The sequence below is a fragment of the Serinus canaria genome, chromosome 2 (assembly GCF_022539315.1).
Source record: "Serinus canaria isolate serCan28SL12 chromosome 2, serCan2020, whole genome shotgun sequence".
Classification (NCBI taxonomy): Eukaryota; Metazoa; Chordata; class Aves; order Passeriformes; family Fringillidae; genus Serinus; species Serinus canaria.
The window spans coordinates 150,598,058-150,616,041 of NC_066315.1; the positions used below are offsets into that span (position 1 = coordinate 150,598,058).

The following is a 17,984-nucleotide window of genomic DNA, read 5'->3' on the forward strand; positions in this document are numbered from 1 at the left end:
GGGATTTTGTTATCCCAAAATGGAGAGACTGTCATTTTGTGGAACTGACCAAAGTATCCTTAAAAAGAGAAACCCCAAAAGCAATCTTCTGGTCCATTTCCATGGTGAGAGCATGGAATATGGAAAGGGTTAGTCAAGAAATGGTACAAGGAGAAGACTAATTCCTCTTTAATAGAATGGATTGATTGTTTGAAGAAGGATAATGGATATTGAGAATTAAAACCTGGGAGATGGGGACTGAAGGAAGATTTGAGTTTGTATTGTATGTTGTAATGTGAGTTGAGGGGAGGAGAAATGTGTTTGAAAGATTTCCATTCTGTTCTTTGTGTTTGTGTGTGTGTGTGTGTGTGTGTGTGTGTGTTAATAAAGTTTTTTTTCCTTTTATTCCTAAGTTGGAGTTTGCTTGCTCTGTTTCTGGTCACATCTCACAGTAGACACCAGGGTGGATGTGTTTTCATGGAGGCACTGGCATTGTGCCCGGTCTAAAACCATGACACATGGACAAGTGAAAATGAAGTGAATATCGTAGGCAAAGTAGGGAAGAATTTATCAGTGTGTGTGGATGGACCCAGAGTGTAAGAGACAATGGGGTCCCTCTTCTTGAAAAGTCCAAAACTGAACTGGCCGTAGTCCTGGAAATCCTGCTCCTGCTGGACCTGCATGAGCAAGTGGGATAGAAGCATTTTCACTCTGGAGCTACTGTCCAAGTGCATGATGTTATTCCGCTGTTCACTGGGAGGACTCAAGAGTGCTGCTGTGAAGGGAATTTTTTCAGTGTATGCTGGCACAGAGTGACTTTGGCAGGGCCAGTGCCAGGGAGAGGTGTTGTGTAATCTTTGGTAGATGAGGTGATGGCCCTCTGTCATGTTCTGGAAGGTCTCCCTCTCCCTGATTCCCTTGTCAGTGTTGTTGTTTCCTGTGGAGACAGATTTAATAAGAAATATTCTTTACTCATTTCCATCAAAACATAATGTTCAGTGCTGGTATGCACAGGGTGAGGTATGTGAGATCCTGGGAATTCAACAAGAACAGGAGGCAACTCAGGTTGTGATGAAAGAAAATTTTATTGAAGTGAAAGAATGCTGAGAAAGAAGAGACTGAAGGAATCAGATGTGAGGAGGAAGTTGAGAGACCATCAGCCAAGGTGCTTTGCTTGCAGGAGCTGTTGCCAGAGGCCAGAGCTGGTGGTGTCAGGTGTGGTGGTGAGAGCCCTTAGCAGATGTAGCCGCCCCTTCTGCCATAGCAGCCCAGGCCTCCCAGGCCGTAGCCAAAGCCACCAAAGCCAAATCCACCAGAGATGGGCTGTCCCTGGGCATTGAGCTCAGTGCCCAGAGCAGCAGAGGAGGTGGATCCGACGGCGGTGTTCTGGGGGAAGGAGGTCATGATGGGTCCTGGCAGGGTGACCAGCACAGGGGAAGGGTTGATGATGACGCGGGAATCCTGGCATTGCAAGGCACAGGGCTCGTTGCAGCTGTTGGCCAGCGGGGTGGGTCCACAGGGACTGCAGCGGTTGTAGCAGGCCATGGGTGTGGTGTGGAAGGTTCCTGGAAGAGAGAGGGTGAGACAGGATAGAGGTGTGTGGGAGCAAGGAGAGAAGTATCAGCAGGGTGAGGGAGTGTGGAAGCTGTTGTTGGGCTGTGGGGAGGCATGAGGGCTGCTGAGGCTGGGGCTGAGCATGCTAGAAGAGAATGGCCAGGGGTGTAGGAGCAAGAGGTTCAGGGGATTGAGTCTCACCTGGTTGTCAGCAGGAGCAGGAGGAGAAGGCTTGAGGAGAAGTGTGTGAGGGAGAGAGGCTCTGTGCCGGCTTTTATGCTGGTTCTGGAGGGGTGGGGCAGCCTTGTCTCATGGCCTTGGGGCATTTTGCAGGCCACAGTTCCTGGTTGTCTTAGAGTGGTGAGTCCTGGCGTAGAGAGTGTTTTGTCTCCCACAGCTCTGCTGTGTCATGTTCTCCTTCTGAGTCCATGTTCATCAGACCTTGTCGGCAGCTTTTAAATGTAAGCCTTAGAGACCAAAGTCTGTTGATGAGATGTGTTTTTTGGAGGGCTGTGGACGTGACCATAGCTTTGGACAGTGGGGTGTCAACAGTAAAGTCACTCCCTGGTGCTGGTGTGCTGTGGTTTGTGGGTGCCTTGTGGCGTGGGTCCTCATTCCCTCACCAGCCACATCAGGCTCATCTGGGATTTGCAGCTCTTCTGGCGGTGACTGGTGTCTATTTCCATGTCATTCTCTGCCTCCCATTGTCAACATTGTGCACCTGTTTATATGTCAGGCCTTTCATGCTGGATATGAGAAAACAGTCCATGTGATTTGGGGACTCTTGTCAGCCCCAAGTATATCTTGGGATTCATTCGTCCATAGCAGTCATCTCAGAAGTCCCCGGCTAGGTCTTACTTTGGGGATCCATTGCTGGGCTCTGAGTGACACCTAGAAAGTAAAACTGTTGAATGATAAGAAGGTGATGTCTGTGGATACATTCAATTTTCAGAACAAATGTTTTGACGTTTTTACTCTCTAAATGTACCTGAATGAAAATCCTAAATTCAGTTTTACCTGTCCCTGCCTGACAAGGCATGCGCTGGAATCTGTTTTCCTTCCTGCAACTCTCAAATTCCTGTCCTGCTCTTGTGACTGTGTCCATCTGATCTTGGCAGCAGCTTTAAAGTGAGCGTTGGTATTTGGGAGGATTTACTTGGAAGTTGCGTGTCAGAGAAACCAAAACAAACCACAAATGCCTATGAAAATTGGGATGTCATCAATGAGTTCAACCCATGGGACAGGTGTGCTTTGGTTTGTGGCTGCATTTGAGGGAGGGATTGCCATTCCTCTACTGTCCTGTCAGGCTGTGCTGGGCCTTGGTGGCTGTGCCAGACTTTAGGACCTGCCCCTTTCAGTGCATTTAATCTTTCCCACCTTGCCCATGGATATCCAGGGAGCTTATTCCTGCTGACAAGGATGTGACAATTTTTCCCCTACAAAGCATTTGAAAGTGCAGGTCATACAAGATTATTAAGAGCCAATAGAGTTGATTATGGTGCACAAAATCCTGTCTTAGTGACTTCTGTGTTACCTACAGAAAATAAAGTATCTTACTGTGGGTGCTGAGAGAGCCATGGCTGGTGTTGATCTCCACCTCTTAGCAATGTGTTTGTCACTGTCTCCCTACTGCATCATCCCCAGACTATGCAAGGATGTAGAGGTGGTGTAAAGCGTCAGTGAGGTGGACTTCTCTATTTCTACAATATTGAAACAACATGACCTGGAGCCTTGTGATCCAAAGTCAAACTGGAGTCAAAGCTCAAATGAAGTGTCTGGAGAATTGTATGCACGAGGCCAACACTTTTCAACATCCTCAAAAATGATGTGAGGTGGTGTGAGCAAGTCTGGGCTCCCCAGGGGTGGAGGCCCACAGACTTGGTGAATCAAGGCCAGTTCAGGGCTACCTATATATTTAAAGGTCTGGAGGATTTTTCACAGGGGGCTGAGAGAGCTGGGGCATCCAGGAGACAAGGCTGGATTGGGGGTTGTTACGATTCAGCAATGGCCCAAGTGAAAACAAATGGAATTCCATGGGAAGAGCAGACAAGCCCTTTTTAGTGTGAGGATGATGACAAAGTGGAAGAGGTGGAGGAATCTCAGAGTCTGGGGAGATGAAAACCTGTAGTGTCCATGGTTCTGAAAATCCTTCTCTGGGTAGCCTTCCTTGAGCAGAGAGGGTAGAAGCCCTTGCAGCACTTTGAGGACCTGAGTTTCTCTGAGAGCAGGGTATTTGTGTAATTTGAGAGTTCTGAGGGGGGGACGAATTACTAGTGTTTCTCTGCCATGGAGAGGTTTTGCCAGAGCAATGAGCAGGAGAGCATTGTTGTGTCAAAGCCTTTGGTATGGCAGGAGATGTGATTTTGTCAAGTTCTGGAATGTCACCATTCAACCCAGCTAGAAGTGGCAGTCTTGGTTGTTACTTTTGGGGTTAGCTGCTTAGGAAGGTGTTTTGTCCCTTTGCCATCCACCCCATGGGTGAGGGTGTGATATGTTTGGAATTAAAAAGGAAGAGACATGTGAGGTTTGATGCAGGAAGTCTTTATTGAGGCAAAAGAATTAAAAGGCAAGGGAGAGAACTTGAAGGGATGCAAGGTGGGGTGCAAGTAGGGCAACTATGGGCCAAGGTGCTTTGCTTGCAGGAGCTGTTTCCAGAGGCCAGAGCTGGTGGTGTCAGGGGTGGTGCTGAGGGCCCTTAGCAGATGTAGCCGCCCCTTCTGCCATAGCAGCCCAGGCCTCCCAGGCCATAGCCAAAGCCACCAAAGCCAAATCCACCAGAGATGGGCTGTCCCTGGGCATTGAGCTCAGTGCCCAGAGCAGCAGAGGAGGTGGATCCGACGGCGGTGTTCTGAGGGAAGGAGGTCATGATGGGTCCTGGCAGGGTGATCAGCACAGGGGAAGGGTCGATGATGACACGGGAATCCTGGCATTGCAGGGCACAGGGCTCGTTGCAGCTGTTGGCCAGCGGGGTGGGTCCGCAGGGACTGCAGCGGTTGTTGCAGGCCATGGGTGTGAGGTGGAGGGTGCCTGAAAGAAATGGGGTTGAGGCAGAGTGGAGGTGTGGGGGTGAGAGGGGTGAAGCATCAGCAGGGTGAGGGAGTGTGGAAGCTGTTGTGGGGCTGTGGGGAGGAGTGAGGTCTGCTGAGGCTGGAGATCAATGTGCTGAAAGAAAGAGTCCAGGGGTACAGGAACAGCAGGGTCAGGGGCTTTAGGCTCACCTGGTTGTCGGCAGGAGCAGGAGGAGAAGGCTTGAGGAGAAGTGTGTGAGTGAGAGAGGCTCTGGGCCTCTTTTTATGCTGGTTCTGGATGGGCGGGACAGCCTTGTCCCATGGCCTTGGGGCATTTTGCAGGCCACAGTTCCTGGTTGTCTCAGAGTGGTGAGTCGTGGGATGGGGATTGTTTTCTATCCCACAGCTCTGCTGTGTCATGGTAAACTTTTGAGTGTGTCCATCTGACCTTGTCAGCAACTTTTAAAATCAAGTATTAGAGACCAAAGGATGTTGATGATGATATTTTTTTTGTGAAGGGCTGCACACGTGACCAGAGCTTTGGACAGTGGGGTGTCAACAGTGAAGTCACGCCGTGTCCTGTATGCTGTGCTTTGTTGCAGTGCTGTGGACAGTGTCCTCATTTGCCCACAGCCACATCAGACTCATCTGGGCTTTGCAGCTCTTCTGCCGATGTTGGGTGTCCCCTTCCATTCCATTCCATTCACTCCCTCCCTGTCCCATTGCCAACATTCTATACCTGTCTGTATGCCAGGCCGTTCCTACTGGATATGGGTGAACAATCCCTGTGACACCTCCCCTGCTGTCCATGTCTTGTGTTTGTTCATCCATTGCACTCGTCTCCACTGGGCCCAGCAAGGTCCGACTGTGGGATCACATTGCTGGGCTCTGAGTGAAACTTGGGAAGGAAAACTGGTGAAAGAGAAGAAGAAGATGTGAGATGCAGTTGAAAGAACTGTGGACATTTATTTTTGAAAGGACACGTGTTGACTGTGTTACACTCTAGAGGTACATGAACTGAAGTTGTGACATTGTTTTTGTCTAGCAGACAGTTCTATTTGTGGATGTGAGGAATGCTTTCCTTCCCACAATCCTGCATTCTAATGATCTTTTCTTGAGGCTGTGTCCATGTGACCTTGGTTTCAGCTTTTAAGTGTGTGGATATTTGGGATGGTTTGCTTGGAAGATGTGTGTCTGAGAAACCAGAATATAAAACAAAAGCCTAAGAAAAATATGGGTGTTCTGAGTGATGTTATTATATGGCGCTTTTGTGCTTTAGTTTGTGGGTGTGTCATGAAGAGGGGCCCCATTCCACTGCAGCCATGTCAGGCTGGTTTGGGCTTTGCAGCTGTGCTGTGCATGAGGAGCTGCCCCTTCCACAGTCATCCTTTCTCCTTTAAAGTGTGATTATTTGCCAGCAAAGGCTGGTGTTGATGGTGTGTGTCAAAGAGGACTGAAGATGTGGTCAAGGTTTTCAGAGCTGGGTGTCATCAGTTAGATCATGCAATGGAACTCATGGTTTTGGATTTTTGTGTGTGTTGTGAGGTGAGGCCCCAAATTATCGCAGCTCTGTCAGGATGGTCTGGGCTCTGCATCTCTGGCAGGTTGAGCACCTGGACTCTTTCGTTCCTTGTCAAGAGTGGGAGAGGTGCCATTTCAGCAAACTGGCAGGTGATGGAGTGTCTGAGGCCCCACTTGGCTGTTCCAACACTCAGAAGGACCTCAAGGCTAAGGGTTTAAAGGAATGTCCCAAAGTTCAACCAAGGGAAATATGAAGTTGTGCATCTGGACAGGAATGGCACTGGGCCTGGGATAATGCTGTGGGCAGAGAGTCTGTAATGTGCCTTTTTTGAGCAGGACCCTGTGGTGCTGATCGAGAACAGAGTGACCAGCAGGTTGCAGTGGGGAATTATTCTGTCGGGCATCACCTGTTTCCATGACAGATTTCAGAAAATTGTTGATATGAAGTTGTGAGAGGTGGCCCTTCCTCTCTGTAGAGCAGTGGTCAGATCCCATGTGGGGTGGTGGGGACAGTTCTGGCCTTGATTGGTGAAGAAGCGCAAGGGGATTGTGGATAAAGACCTGTTGAGGGCCACCACCTAACGGGGCTGGTAGATCTTTGCTAGATGAGAGTCTGAGAGATCTGAGGCTCTTAGGAGACAAGGCTGGTCAGGGGGCTGTGACCAATGTGTGGGAGCCCAGCTGTTCTCAGCACTGCACAGAGGAAGGAATAGAAGGCATGTGCACAAGTGAAAATAAAGTGAATACACTGGGCAAAGGAGGGAAAAAATCGTCAGTGTGTGTGGATGGTCTCAGAGTGTTAGAGGCAATGGAGTCCCTCTTCTTGAAAGTCCAAAACTGAACTGGCCTTAATCGTGGAAATCCTTTTCCTGCTAGGACCTGTTTGAGGAAGTGGGATAGAAGCATTTTCACTCTGGAGTTCCTGCCCAAGTGAATGCTCTTGTTCCTCTGCTCACTGGGAGTTGCTGCTGTTCACGAGTGTTGCTGTGAAGGGAAGTTTTTCAAGTGAATGCTGGTGTAGAGTGACTTTGGCAGAGTAGTGCCAAAGAGACAGCTGTTGTATCAACGCCTTTGGTAGATGAGGTGATGGCTTGTGTCATGTTCTGGAAGGTTCTCCCCTCTCCTGTGATTCCCATATCAGCATTGTTTTTCCCTGGTGGGGGCATATATACTAGGAAATGTTATTTGCTCCCTTTCCATCCAACTTAATGGTTAAGTGCTGGCATTGCACTGGGTGAGGTTGTGAGATCATTGGAATTGAAAAAGAACAGGAGGCAACTAAGGTTCTGATGCAAGAAAAATTTATTGAAGGGAAAGAATGCTGAGAAAGAAGAAACTGAAAGAAGCTGTGACGTGGGAGTAGAGAGACCATCAGCTGAGGTGCTTTGCTTGCAGGAGCTGTTGCCAGAGGCCAGAGCTGGTGGTGTCAGGGGTGGTGCCGAGGGCCCTTAGCAGATGTAGCCGCCCCTTCTGCCATAGCAGCCCAGGCCTCCCAGGCCGTAGCCAAAGCCACCAAAGCCAAATCCACCAGAGATGGGCTGTCCCTGGGCATTGAGCTCAGTGCCCAGAGCAGCCGAGGAGGTGGATCCGACGGCGGTGTTCTGGGGGAAGGAGGTCATGATGGGTCCTGGCAGGGTGACCAGCACAGGGGAAGGGTTGATGATGACGCGGGAATCCTGGCATTGCAGGGCACAGGGCTCGTTGCAGCTGTTGGCCAGCGGGGTGGGTCCGCAGGGACTGCAGCGGTTGTTGCAGGCCATGGGTGTGAGGTGGAGGGTGCCTGGAAGAGAGAGGGGCGTGAGGCAGGGTCGAGAGGTATGGGGGTGAGAGTGCAGTGAGGGAGCGTGGAGGCTGTTTTTGGGCTTTGGGGAGGCGTGAGGGCTGCTGAGGCTTTGGCCAAGCGTGCTGGAGGAGGTGGCCGGGGGTGCCAGGACAGGAAGGATCAGGGCTTGAGTCTCACCTTGTAGCCTGCAGGAGCAGGAGGAGAAGTCTTGAGGAGAAGTTTGTGAGGGAGAGAGGCTCTGGGCCAGCTTTTATGCTGGTTCTGGGTGGGTGGGGCAGCCTTGTCATGTGGCCTCGTGGCATTTTCAGGCCACAGTTCCTCGTTGTCTCAGAGTGGTGAGTCCTGAGGTGGGGAATGTTTTCTATCCCACAACTCTGCTGTGTCTTGTTCTCCTTCTGAGTCCATGTTCATCAGACCTTGTCGGCAGCTTTTAAATGTAAGCATTAGAGACCAAAGTCTGTTGATGAGATGTGTTTTTTGGAGGGCTGTGGACGTGACCATAGCTTTGGACAGTGGGGTGTCAACAGTAAAGTCACTCCCTGGTGCTGGTGTGCTGTGGTTTGTGGGTGTCTTGGGGAGAGGGTCCTCATTCCTCCTCAGCCACATCAGGCTCATCTGGGATTTGCAGCTCTTCTGGCGGTGACTGGTGTCTATTTCCATGTCATTCTCTGCCTCCCATTGTCAACATTGTACACCTGTTTATATGTCAGGCCTTTCATGCTGGATATGGGAAAACAGTCCATGTGATTTGGGGACTCTTGTCAGCCCCAAGTATATCTTGGGATTCATTCGTCCATAGCAGTCATCTCAGCAGTCCCCGGCTAAGTCTTACTTTGGGGATCCATTGCTGGGCTCTGAGTGACACCTAGAAAGTAAAACTGTTGAATGATAAGAAGGTGATGTCTGTGGATACATTCAATTTTCAGAACAAATGTTTTGACGTTTTTACTCTCTAAATGTACCTGAATGAAAATCCTAAATTCAGTTTTACCTGTCCCTGCCTGACAAGGCATGCGCTGGAATCTGTTTTCCTTCCTGCAACTCTCAAATTCCTGTCCTGCTCTTGTGACTGTGTCCATCTGATCTTGGCAGCAGCTTTAAAGTGAGCGTTGGTATTTGGGAGGATTTACTTGGAAGTTGCGTGTCAGAGAAACCAAAACAAAGAACAAATGCCTATGAATATTGGGATGTCATCAATGAGTTCAACCCATGGGACAGGTGTGCTTTGGTTTGTGGCTGCATTTGAGGGAGGGATTGCCATTCCTCTACTGCCCTGTCAGGCTGTGCTGGGCCTTGGTGGCTGTGCCAGACTTTAGGACCTGCCCCTTTCAGTGCATTTAATCTTTCCCACCTTGCCCATGGATATCCAGGGAGCTTATTCCTGCTGACAAGGATGTGACAATTTTTCCCCTACAAAGCATTTGAAAGTGCAGGTCATACAAGATGATTAAGAGCCAATAGAGTTGATTATGGTGCACAAAATCCTGTCTTAGTGACTTCTGTGTTACCTACAGAAAATAAAGTATCTTACTGTGGGTGCTGAGAGAGCCATGGCTGGTGTTGATCTCCACCTCTTAGCAATGTCTTTGTCACTGTCTCCCTACTGCATCATCCCCAGACTATGCAAGGATGTAGAGGTGGTGTAAAGCGTCAGTGAGGTGGACTTCTCTATTTCTACAATATTGAAACAACATGACCTGGAGCCTTGTGATCCAAAGTCAAACTGGAGTCAAAGCTCAAATGAAGTGTCTGGAGAATTGTATGCACGAGGCCAACACTTTTCAACATCCTCAAAAATGATGTGAGGTGGTGTGAGCAAGTCTGGGCTCCCCAGGGGTGGAGGCCCACAGACTTGGTGAATCAAGGCCAGTTCAGGGCTACCTATATATTTAAAGGTCTGGAGGATTTTTCACAGGGGGCTGAGAGAGCTGGGGCATCCAGGAGACAAGGCTGGATTGGGGGTTGTTACGATTCAGCAATGGCCCAAGTGAAAACAAATGGAATTCAATGGGCAGAGCAGACAAGCCCTTTTTAGTGTGAGGATGATGACAAAGTGGAAGAGGTGGAGGAATCTCTGAGTCTGGGGAGATGAAAACCTGTAGTGTCCATGGTTCTGAAAATCCTTCTCTGGGTAGCCTTCCTTGAGCAGAGAGGGTAGAAGCCCTTGCAGCATTTTGAGGACCTGAGTTTCTCTGAGAGCAGGGTATTTGTGTAATTTGAGAGTTCTGAGGGGGGGACGAATTACTAGTGTTTCTCTGCCATGGAGAGGTTTTGCCAGAGCAATGAGCAGGAGAGCATTGTTGTGTCAAAGCCTTTGGTATGGCAGGAGATGTGATTTTGTCAAGTTCTGGAATGTCACCATTCAACCCAGCTAGAAGTGGCAGTCTTGGTTGTTACTTTTGGGGTTAGCTGCTTAGGAAGGTGTTTTGTCCCTTTGCCATCCACCCCATGGGTGAGGGTGTGATATGTTTGGAATTAAAAAGGAAGAGACATGTGAGGTTTGATGCAGGAAGTCTTTATTGAGGCAAAAGAATTAAAAGGCAAGGGAGAGAACTTGAAGGGATGCAAGGTGGGGTGCAAGTAGGGCAACTATGGGCCAAGGTGCTTTGCTTGCAGGAGCTGTTTCCAGAGGCCAGAGCTGGTGGTGTCAGGTGTGCTGGTGAGGGCCCTTAGCAGATGTAGCCGCCCCTTCTGCCATAGCAGCCCAGGCCTCCCAGGCCGTAGCCAAAGCCACCAAAGCCAAATCCACCAGAGATGGGCTGTCCCTGGGCATTGAGCTCAGTGCCCAGAGCAGCGGAGGAGGTGGATCCGACGGCGGTGTTCTGAGGGAAGGAGGTCATGATGGGTCCTGGCAGGGTGATCAGCACAGGGGAAGGGTCGATGATGACACGGGAATCCTGGCATTGCAGGGCACAGGGCTCGTTGCAGCTGTTGGCCAGCGGGGTGGGTCCGCAGGGACTGCAGCGGTTGTTGCAGGCCATGGGTGTGAGGTGGAGGGTGCCTGAAAGAAATGGGGTTGAGGCAGAGTGGAGGTGTGGGGGTGAGAGGGGTGAAGCATCAGCAGGGTGAGGGAGTGTGGAAGCTGTTGTGGGGCTGTGGGGAGGAGTGAGGTCTGCTGAGGCTGGTGCTGAGCGTGCTGCAAGGAAGAGGCCAAGGATACAGGAACAGCAGGGTCAGGGGCTTTAGGCTCACCTGGTTGTCGGCAGGAGCAGGAGGAGAAGGCTTGAGGAGAAGTGTGTGAGTGAGAGAGGCTCTGGGCCTCTTTTTATGCTGGTTCTGGATGGGCGGGACAGCCTTGTCCCATGGCCTTGGGGCATTTTGCAGGCCACAGTTCCTGGTTGTCTCAGAGTGGTGAGTCCTGGGATGGGGATTGTTTTCCATCCCACAGCTCTGCTGTGTCATGGTAAACTTTTGAGTGTGTCCATCTGACCTTGTCAGCAGCTTTTAAAATCAAGTATTAGAGACCAAAGGATGTTGATGATGATATTTTTTTTGTGAAGGGCTGCACACGTGACCAGAGCTTTGGACAGTGGAGTGTCAACAGTGAAGTCACCCAGTGTCCTGTATGCTGTGCTTTGTTGCAGTTCTGTGGACAGTGTCCTCATTTGCCCACAGCCACATCAGACTCATCTGGGCTTTGCAGCTCTTCTGGGGATGATGGGTGTCCCCTTCCATTCCATTCCATTCACTCCCTCCCTGTCCCATTGCCAACATTCTATACCTGTCTGTATGCCAGGCCGTTCCTACTGGATATGGGTGAACAATCCCTGTGACACCTCCCCTGCTGTCCAGTGTCTTCTGTGAGTTCATCCATAGCGCTCGTCTCCACTTGGCCCAGCAAGGTCCCACTGTGGGATCCCATTTCTGGGCTCTGAGTGAAACGTGGAAAGGAAAACTGGTGAAAGAGAAGAAGAAGATGTGAGATGCAGTTGAAGGAACTGTGGACATGTATTTTTGAAAGGACACGTGTTGACTGTGTTACACTCTAGAGGTACATGAACGGAATTTGTGGCATTGTTTTTGTCTAGCAGACAGTTCTATTTGTGGAAGTGAGGAATGCTTTCCTTCCCACAATCCTGCATTCTAATGATCTTTTCTTGAGGCTGTGTCCATGTAACCTTGGTTTCAGCTTTTAATTGTGTGGATATTTGGGATGGTTTTCTTGGAAGATGTGTGTCTGAGAAACCAGAATATACAACAAAAGCCTAAGAAAAATATGGGTGTTCTGAGTGAGTTCATTTTATAGCACTTTTTTGCTTTATTTTGTGGGTGTGTTATGAAGGGGGGCCCCATTCCACTGCAGCCATGTCAGGCTGGTTTGGGCTTTGCAGCTGTGCTGTGCATGAGGAGCTGCCCCTTCCTTTGTGGTCATTCCTCCTTAAAATGTGAGTATATGAGACCAAAGGCTGGTGTTGATGGTGTGTGTCAAAGAGGACTCAAGACTCGACCAAGATTTTGAGAGCTGGGGTGTCATCAGTGAGGTTACCCTGTAGAACTCAGGGGTTTGGGTTTTTGTGTGTGTTTTGAAGAGGGGCCCCAAACTATTGCAGGTTAGTCAGGATGGTTTGGGCTCTGCACCTCTGCCAGGTGCCCTGTTGAGCACCTGGACTCTTTCATTCTTTGTCAACAGTTGGAGAGGTGCCCCTTCAGCGAGCTGGCAGGTGATGGAGTGTCTGAGGCCCCACTTGGCTGTTCCTCCAGTCAGAAGGGCCTTGAGACTAAGGGTTTAAAGGAATTTCCCAAAGTTCAACCATTGGAATTGTGAAGTTGTGCATCTGGACAGGAATGGCACTGGGCCCTGGATAATTCTGTGAGCTGAGAGTCTGTAATGTGCCTTCTTTGCGCAGGACCCTGTGGTGCTGGTTGAGTACAGAGAGACCAGCAGGTTGCAGTGGGGAATTACTTCAGTGGGGGAACACCTATGTCCAAGACAGATTTTTGAAAATTTTTGCCATGAAGTTGGGAGAGGTGGCCCTTCCTCTCTTTAGAGCACTGGAGAGATCTTGTGAGGAGTGGTGTGGGCAGTTTTGTGCTCCACAGAAGAAGAAGCCCAAGGAGGAAGTGAATGAAGAGAGGTTGAGGGCCAGCAGATAGTCTAAGAACTGGAGAATCTTTGCTAGCCAAGAGAATGAGAGCTGGGACTCTGAGGAGACAAGGCTGGTCAGGGATGTGTCACCAGTGTGTGGGAGCTCAGCTGTTCTCAGGAGTGCATGCATGAATGTAAAGAAGGCCCATGCACAAGGGAAAATAGATGAAATTCCATCGGTAAAGGAAGCAAGAATTTTTCAGTGCAACCATGTGGATGGTTGCAGAGGGTAAGAAACTATGAGGTCCCTCTTCTTTGAGGGTCAAAACAGATCTTGCCATAGTCCTGGAACTGCTGCTCCTGCTAGGGCTGCATGAGGAAGGGGGATGAAGCATTTGCACTCTGCAGTTCCTGCCATAATGCATGATGTTATTCCTCTGCTCACTGGGAGACTCAAGATTGTTGCTGTGAAGAGAATTTTAGAAGTGTATGCTGGCATAGAGCAACTTTGGCAGAGCAGTGCCCAGGAGAGAATTGTTGTGTCCAATCTTTTGGTAGGTGAGGTGATGGCCTTGTGTCATGTTCTGGAAGAACTCTCCCTCTCATCTGTTTCCCATATCAGCATTGGTTGATTCTCGTGGGGGTTTACATGCTAAGAAATGTTCTTTGCTCCCTTTCCATCCAACAGAATGGTTGAGTGCTGGCATTGCACCGGGTGAGGTTGTGAGACCATTGGAATTGAAAAAGAACAGGAGGCAACTAAGGTTCTGATGCAAGAAAAATTTATTGTACTGAAAGAATGCTGAGTAAGAAGAAGCTGAAGGAATCAGGTGTCAGGTGGGAGTAGAGAGACCATCAGCTGAGGTGCTTTGCTTGCAGGAGGTGCTGCCAGAGGCCAGAGCTGGTGGTGTCAGGAGTGGTGTTGAGGGCCCTTAGCAGATGTAGCCGCCCCTTCTGCCGTAGCAGCCCAGGCCTCCCAGACCATAGCCAAAGCCACCAAAGCCAAAGCCACCAGAGATGGGCTGTCCCTGGGCATTGAGCTCAGTGCCCAGAGCAGCGGAGGAGGTGGATCCGACGGCGGTGTTCTGGGGGAAGGAGGTCATGATGGGTCCTGGCAGGGTGACCAGCACAGGGGAAGGGTCGATGATGACACGGGAATCCTGGCATTGCAGGGCACAGGGCTCGTTGCAGCTGTTGGCCAGCGGGGTGGGTCCGCAGGGACTGCAGCGGTTGTTGCAGGCCATGGGTGTGGTGTGGAGGGTTCCTGAAAGAGAGGCGTTGAGGCAGAGTAAAGGTGGAGGTTCAAGGGGTGAAGTGTCAGCAGGGTGAAGGAGTGTGGAAGCTGTTGTGGGGCTGTAGGGAGGATAGAGGTCTGCTGAGGCTGGTGCTGAGTGTGCTGCAAGGAAGAGGCCAGGGATACAGGAACAGCAGGGTCAGGGGCTTGAGGCTCACCTGGTTGTTGGCAGGAGCAGGAGGACAAGGCTTGAGGAGAAGTGTGTGGAGGAGAGAGGCTCTGGGCCTCTTTTTATGCTATTTCTGGATGGGCAGGACAGCGTTGGTCCCATGGCCTTGGGGCATTTTGCAGGCCACTGTTCCTGGTTGTCTCAGAGCGGTGAGTCGTGAGGTGGGGAGTGTTTTCCATCCCACAACTCTGCAGTGTCACATTCTGCTTTTGAGTCCGGGACCTTCTGACCTTGTCAGCGGCTTTAAATTCAAGTACTGGAGACCAAAGTATGTTGATGATGATGATGTTTTTTGTGAAGGGCTGCACACGTGACCAGAGCTTTGGACAGTGGAGTGTCAACAGTGAAGTCACCCCCTGGCACCGGTGTGTTGGTTTTTGTGGGTGTCTTGTCCTCATTCGCCCACAGCCACGTCAGGCTCGTTTGGGCTTTGCATCCCTTTTTGGGATGACGGGTTTCCCTTTCCATCACATTCTGTCCCTCCCAGTCCTATTGCCAAGCTTCTAAACCTCTTTATATGTCAGGTCTTTCCTGCTTGATACGGGAAAGCAGTCCCTGTGATTTGGGGACTCCTGTCGTGCTGTGTAATGTCTTGGGTTTCATTCATTTGTAGTGTTTTTATCACTTGGCCCCAGGTAGGTCACACTGTAAGGTCCCATTTCTGAGCTCTGAGTGACACTGAGAAAGGAAAACTGGTGAAGGATAAGAAGATGATGTCTATGGAGCACTTGAAGGACCTGAATACATTGAATTTTCAGAACAGTAGCGTTGACCTTTTTACTCTCTCAAGGTACCTGAATGTAAATAATAACATCAGGTTTACCTGGCCCAGCATGAGGACTCATGAGCTGGGCACTGTTTACCTTCCTGCAACTCTACAATTCCATGTCCTGTTCTTGTGACAGTGTCCATCTGACCTTGGCAGCAGCCTTAAAGTGAGAGTTGGTGTTTGGGAGGATTTGCTTGGAAGTTGCGTGTGAGAGAAACCAAAATAAACCACAAATGCCTATGAAAATTGGGATGTCATCAATGAATTCAACCCAAGGGACAGGTGTGCTTTGGTTTGTGGTTTCATTTGAGGAAGGGATTGCCATTCCTCTACAGCCCTGTCAGGCTTTGCTGGGCCTTGGTGGCTGTGCCAGACTTTAGGACCTGCCCCTTTCAGTGCATTTAATCCCTCCCACCTTGCCCATGGATATCCAGGGAGCTTATTCCTGCTGACAAGGATGTGACAATTTTTCCCCTACAAAGCATTTGAAAGTGCAGCTCCTACAAGATGATTAAGAGCCATTAGAGTTGATTATGGTGCACAAAATCCTGTCTTAGTGACTTCTTCTGTGTTACCTACAGAAAATAAAGTATCTTACTGTGGGTGCTGAGAGAGCCATGGCTGGTGTTGATCTCCACCTCTTAGCAGTGTGTTTGTCACTGTCTCCCTACTGCATCATCCCCAGACTATGCAAGGATGTAGAGGTGGTGTAAAGCGTCAGTGAGGTGGACTTCTCTATTTCTATAATATTGAAACAGCATGACCTGGAGCCTTGTGATCCAGTTATCAAGCTGGCGCCAAACTTAAAATGAGGTAACCCAAGAGTCGTATCCGTGAGGCCAAACCTGTTCAACATATGATGTGAGTTGGAGTGAGCAGGTCTAGGCTCCTCCCCCGGGGAGGAGCCTCACAGACTTAGTGAAACAAGGCCAGTTCAGGGCCATCAACATATTTTAAATGCTGTAGGATTTTTAAGAGAGGACTGAGAGCTGGGGCATCCAGGAGACAAGGCTGGACTGGGGGTTGTTACAAGTTAGCAAGGGCACAAGTGAGAACAGATGGAATTTCATGGGCAGAGCAGACAAGGCTTTTTTAGTGTGAGGATGGTGACAGAGTGGAAGAGGTGGAGGAGTTTCTGTATCGAGGGAGATGAAAACCTGTAGTGTCCATGGTTCTGGAAATCCTTCTCTAGGTAGCCTTCCTTGAGCAGAGAGGATGGAAGCCCTTGCAGCACTTCCAGAGTTTCTCTGAGAGTGGATATTTGTGTGGTTTGAGAGTTCTGATGGGAGGAGATCTTGTGAAGGGAATGCTGGCATGGAGAGACTATTCCCAAGCAATGAGCAGGAGATCATTGTAGGGTCAAAGCCTTTGGTATGGGAGGAGATGTGATTTTTTTCATGTTCTGGAAGGTCACCTTTCAACCCAGCCTCCTCTGCCTCTGAGTTGTTCCTGGTGGGGTTCTACTTCTTTAGGAAGGTGTTGTGTCCCTTCGCCATCCACCCCATGGGTGAGGGTGTGAGGGCTTTGAAATTCAAAAAGATGCAGAAACATGTGAGGCTTTGATGCACGAAAACTTTATTGCTACAAAAGAATTAAAAGGCAAGGGAGAGAACTTGAAGGAATCCAGTGGGGGGGTGCAAGTAGGGCAAATATGAGCCAAGGTGCTTTGCTTGGAAGAGCCAGAGTTGGTGGTGTCAGGGGTGGTGCCGAGGGCCCTTAGCAGATGTAGCCGCCCCTTCTGCCATAGCAGCCCAGGCCTCCCAGGCCGTAGCCAAAGCCACCAAAGCCAAATCCACCAGAGATGGGCTGTCCCTGGGCATTGAGCTCAGTGCCCAGAGCGGCGGAGGAGGTGGATCCGACGGCGGTGTTCTGAGGGAAGGAGGTCATGATGGGTCCTGGCAGGGTGACCAGCACAGGGGAAGGGTTGATGATGACGCGGGAATCCTGGCATTGCAGGGCACAGGGCTCGTTGCAGCTGTTGGCCAGCGGGGTGGGTCCGCAGGGACTGCAGCGGTCGTAGCAGGCCATGGGTGTGGTGTGGATTGTCCTGGAAGAGAGGGGGTAAAGGCAGAAAAAAGGTGCAGAGGTTCAAGGGGTGAAGAGTCAGCAGGATGGTGAGGGAGTGTAGAGGGTGTTGTGGGGTTGTGGGGAGGTGTGAGGTCTGCTGAGGCTTTGGCCGAGGATGTTGCAAGAGAGAGTAGCCAGGGATGCAGGAGCAGGAGGGTTGGGGCTTGAGACTCACCTGGTTTTGGGCAGGAGCAGCAGGAGGAGGTGTCAGAAGTGTGTGAGGGAGAGAGGCTCTGGGCTGGCTTTTATGCTGGTTGTGGAGGGGCGGGACCTTCTTTTTCCCATGGCCCTGGGACATTTTGCAGGCTGCATCTCTTTGCTGACCCAGCCTGGTGAGTTCTGAGGTGGGGAATGTTTTCCTTCCCACATTTCTGCAGTGCCATGTCCAGTCCTTTAGTCCGTGTCAATCTGACCTTGGCGGCAGCTTTTAAATGTTAATAATAAAGCCTAAAGTTTAGTGATGATGTTGTTTTTCAGGGAGGGCTGACAACATGACCAAAGTTTTGGGCAGTGAGGTGTCATCCATGAAGTCACTCCACAGCACTGGTGCTCTGTTATTTGTGGCTGTGTTGTTAAGACAGGCCCCATTCCTTCCCAGCTCTGTTAGGATGGTCTGGGATTTGCAGGTGTACTCCGGAAGACATTTCTGGATCTTTCATCATGTTCTCACCTTCCCTACCTTTGCTCCATGTCTGCAGGCCTGTCTCTATGCCTTTCCTTTCCTCTTGGAGATGGGAAAGTGCTCCCTGTTTTTTAGGGATGCCTCCCATGCTCCCCAAAGTCTTGTGTTGGTTCATCCATAGTGTTCATCTTA

The 17,984-nt window shown here is 50.1% G+C and overlaps 9 protein-coding genes across 9 annotated transcripts in view; all 9 read right to left on the reverse strand.

The window, feature by feature from the left end:
- The window catches only part of LOC127059203 (feather beta keratin-like), a 5,438-nt gene extending 3,661 nt beyond the window's left edge, over nt 1-1,777 (reverse strand). Inside the window, exon 1 of the mRNA XM_050970623.1 lies at nt 1,735-1,777. The gene's annotated coding sequence lies outside the window, so the exon portion shown is untranslated. The remainder of the gene's footprint in view (nt 1-1,734) is intronic.
- Nucleotides 1-17,984, reverse strand: part of LOC103814960 (feather beta keratin-like) — a 59,514-nt gene that overhangs the window by 13,192 nt on the left and 28,338 nt on the right. The gene's annotated exons all lie outside the window — the stretch shown is intronic.
- The window catches only part of LOC103822475 (feather beta keratin-like), an 81,290-nt gene that overhangs the window by 6,677 nt on the left and 56,629 nt on the right, over nt 1-17,984 (reverse strand). The gene's annotated exons all lie outside the window — the stretch shown is intronic.
- LOC127059209 (feather beta keratin-like) lies at nt 1,213-1,859 on the reverse strand. Its single transcript, XM_050970634.1, has 2 exons — nt 1,739-1,859; nt 1,213-1,547 (listed from the first exon to the last, which is right to left on the reverse strand). The coding sequence occupies exons 1-2, from the start codon at nt 1,857-1,859 to the stop codon at nt 1,213-1,215; spliced, it is 456 nt and encodes a 151-aa protein (XP_050826591.1).
- Nucleotides 4,065-4,820, reverse strand: LOC103815005 (feather beta keratin-like). Its single transcript, XM_009088707.4, has 2 exons — nt 4,752-4,820; nt 4,065-4,560 (listed from the first exon to the last, which is right to left on the reverse strand). Exon 2 carries the CDS (start codon nt 4,538-4,540, stop codon nt 4,229-4,231), a length of 312 nt encoding a protein of 103 aa, XP_009086955.2. The 5' UTR covers nt 4,541-4,560; nt 4,752-4,820; the 3' UTR covers nt 4,065-4,228.
- Nucleotides 7,369-8,064, reverse strand: LOC127059205 (feather beta keratin-like). The gene is made up of 2 exons (XM_050970628.1): nt 8,023-8,064; nt 7,369-7,842 (listed from the first exon to the last, which is right to left on the reverse strand). The coding sequence occupies exon 2, from the start codon at nt 7,820-7,822 to the stop codon at nt 7,511-7,513; it is 312 nt and encodes a 103-aa protein (XP_050826585.1). The 5' UTR covers nt 7,823-7,842; nt 8,023-8,064; the 3' UTR covers nt 7,369-7,510.
- Nucleotides 10,515-11,106, reverse strand: LOC127059201 (feather beta keratin-like). The gene is made up of 2 exons (XM_050970619.1): nt 11,038-11,106; nt 10,515-10,846 (listed from the first exon to the last, which is right to left on the reverse strand). The coding sequence occupies exon 2, from the start codon at nt 10,824-10,826 to the stop codon at nt 10,515-10,517; it is 312 nt and encodes a 103-aa protein (XP_050826576.1). The 5' UTR covers nt 10,827-10,846; nt 11,038-11,106.
- Nucleotides 13,804-14,135, reverse strand: LOC103814995 (feather beta keratin-like). Its single transcript, XM_009088693.4, has one exon. The coding sequence runs from the start codon at nt 14,113-14,115 to the stop codon at nt 13,804-13,806; it is 312 nt and encodes a 103-aa protein (XP_009086941.2). The 5' UTR covers nt 14,116-14,135.
- LOC103814984 (feather beta keratin-like) lies at nt 16,799-17,468 on the reverse strand. The gene is made up of 2 exons (XM_018914505.3): nt 17,345-17,468; nt 16,799-17,139 (listed from the first exon to the last, which is right to left on the reverse strand). Exons 1-2 carry the CDS (start codon nt 17,466-17,468, stop codon nt 16,820-16,822), a joined length of 444 nt encoding a protein of 147 aa, XP_018770050.2. The 3' UTR covers nt 16,799-16,819.

Coding starts and splice junctions, on each gene's coding strand:
- LOC103814984 (XM_018914505.3), bottom strand. CDS start 17,468: ATGTCCCAGGGCCATGGGAAAAAGAAGGTCCCGCCCCTCCACAACCAG. Junction 17,140..17,344: donor TGCTCCTGCCCAAAACCAGG/TGAGTCTCAAGC, acceptor GGACAATCCACA/CCACACCCATGGCCTGCTAC.
- LOC127059205 (XM_050970628.1), bottom strand. CDS start 7,822: ATGGCCTGCAACAACCGCTGCAGTCCCTGCGGACCCACCCCGCTGGCC.
- LOC103814995 (XM_009088693.4), bottom strand. CDS start 14,115: ATGGCCTGCAACAACCGCTGCAGTCCCTGCGGACCCACCCCGCTGGCC.
- LOC127059201 (XM_050970619.1), bottom strand. CDS start 10,826: ATGGCCTGCAACAACCGCTGCAGTCCCTGCGGACCCACCCCGCTGGCC.
- LOC103815005 (XM_009088707.4), bottom strand. CDS start 4,540: ATGGCCTGCAACAACCGCTGCAGTCCCTGCGGACCCACCCCGCTGGCC.
- LOC127059209 (XM_050970634.1), bottom strand. CDS start 1,859: ATGCCCCAAGGCCATGAGACAAGGCTGCCCCACCCCTCCAGAACCAGC. Junction 1,548..1,738: donor CCTCCTGCTCCTGCTGACAA/CCAGGTGAGACT, acceptor CCCTCTCTCTTC/CAGGAACCTTCCACACCACA.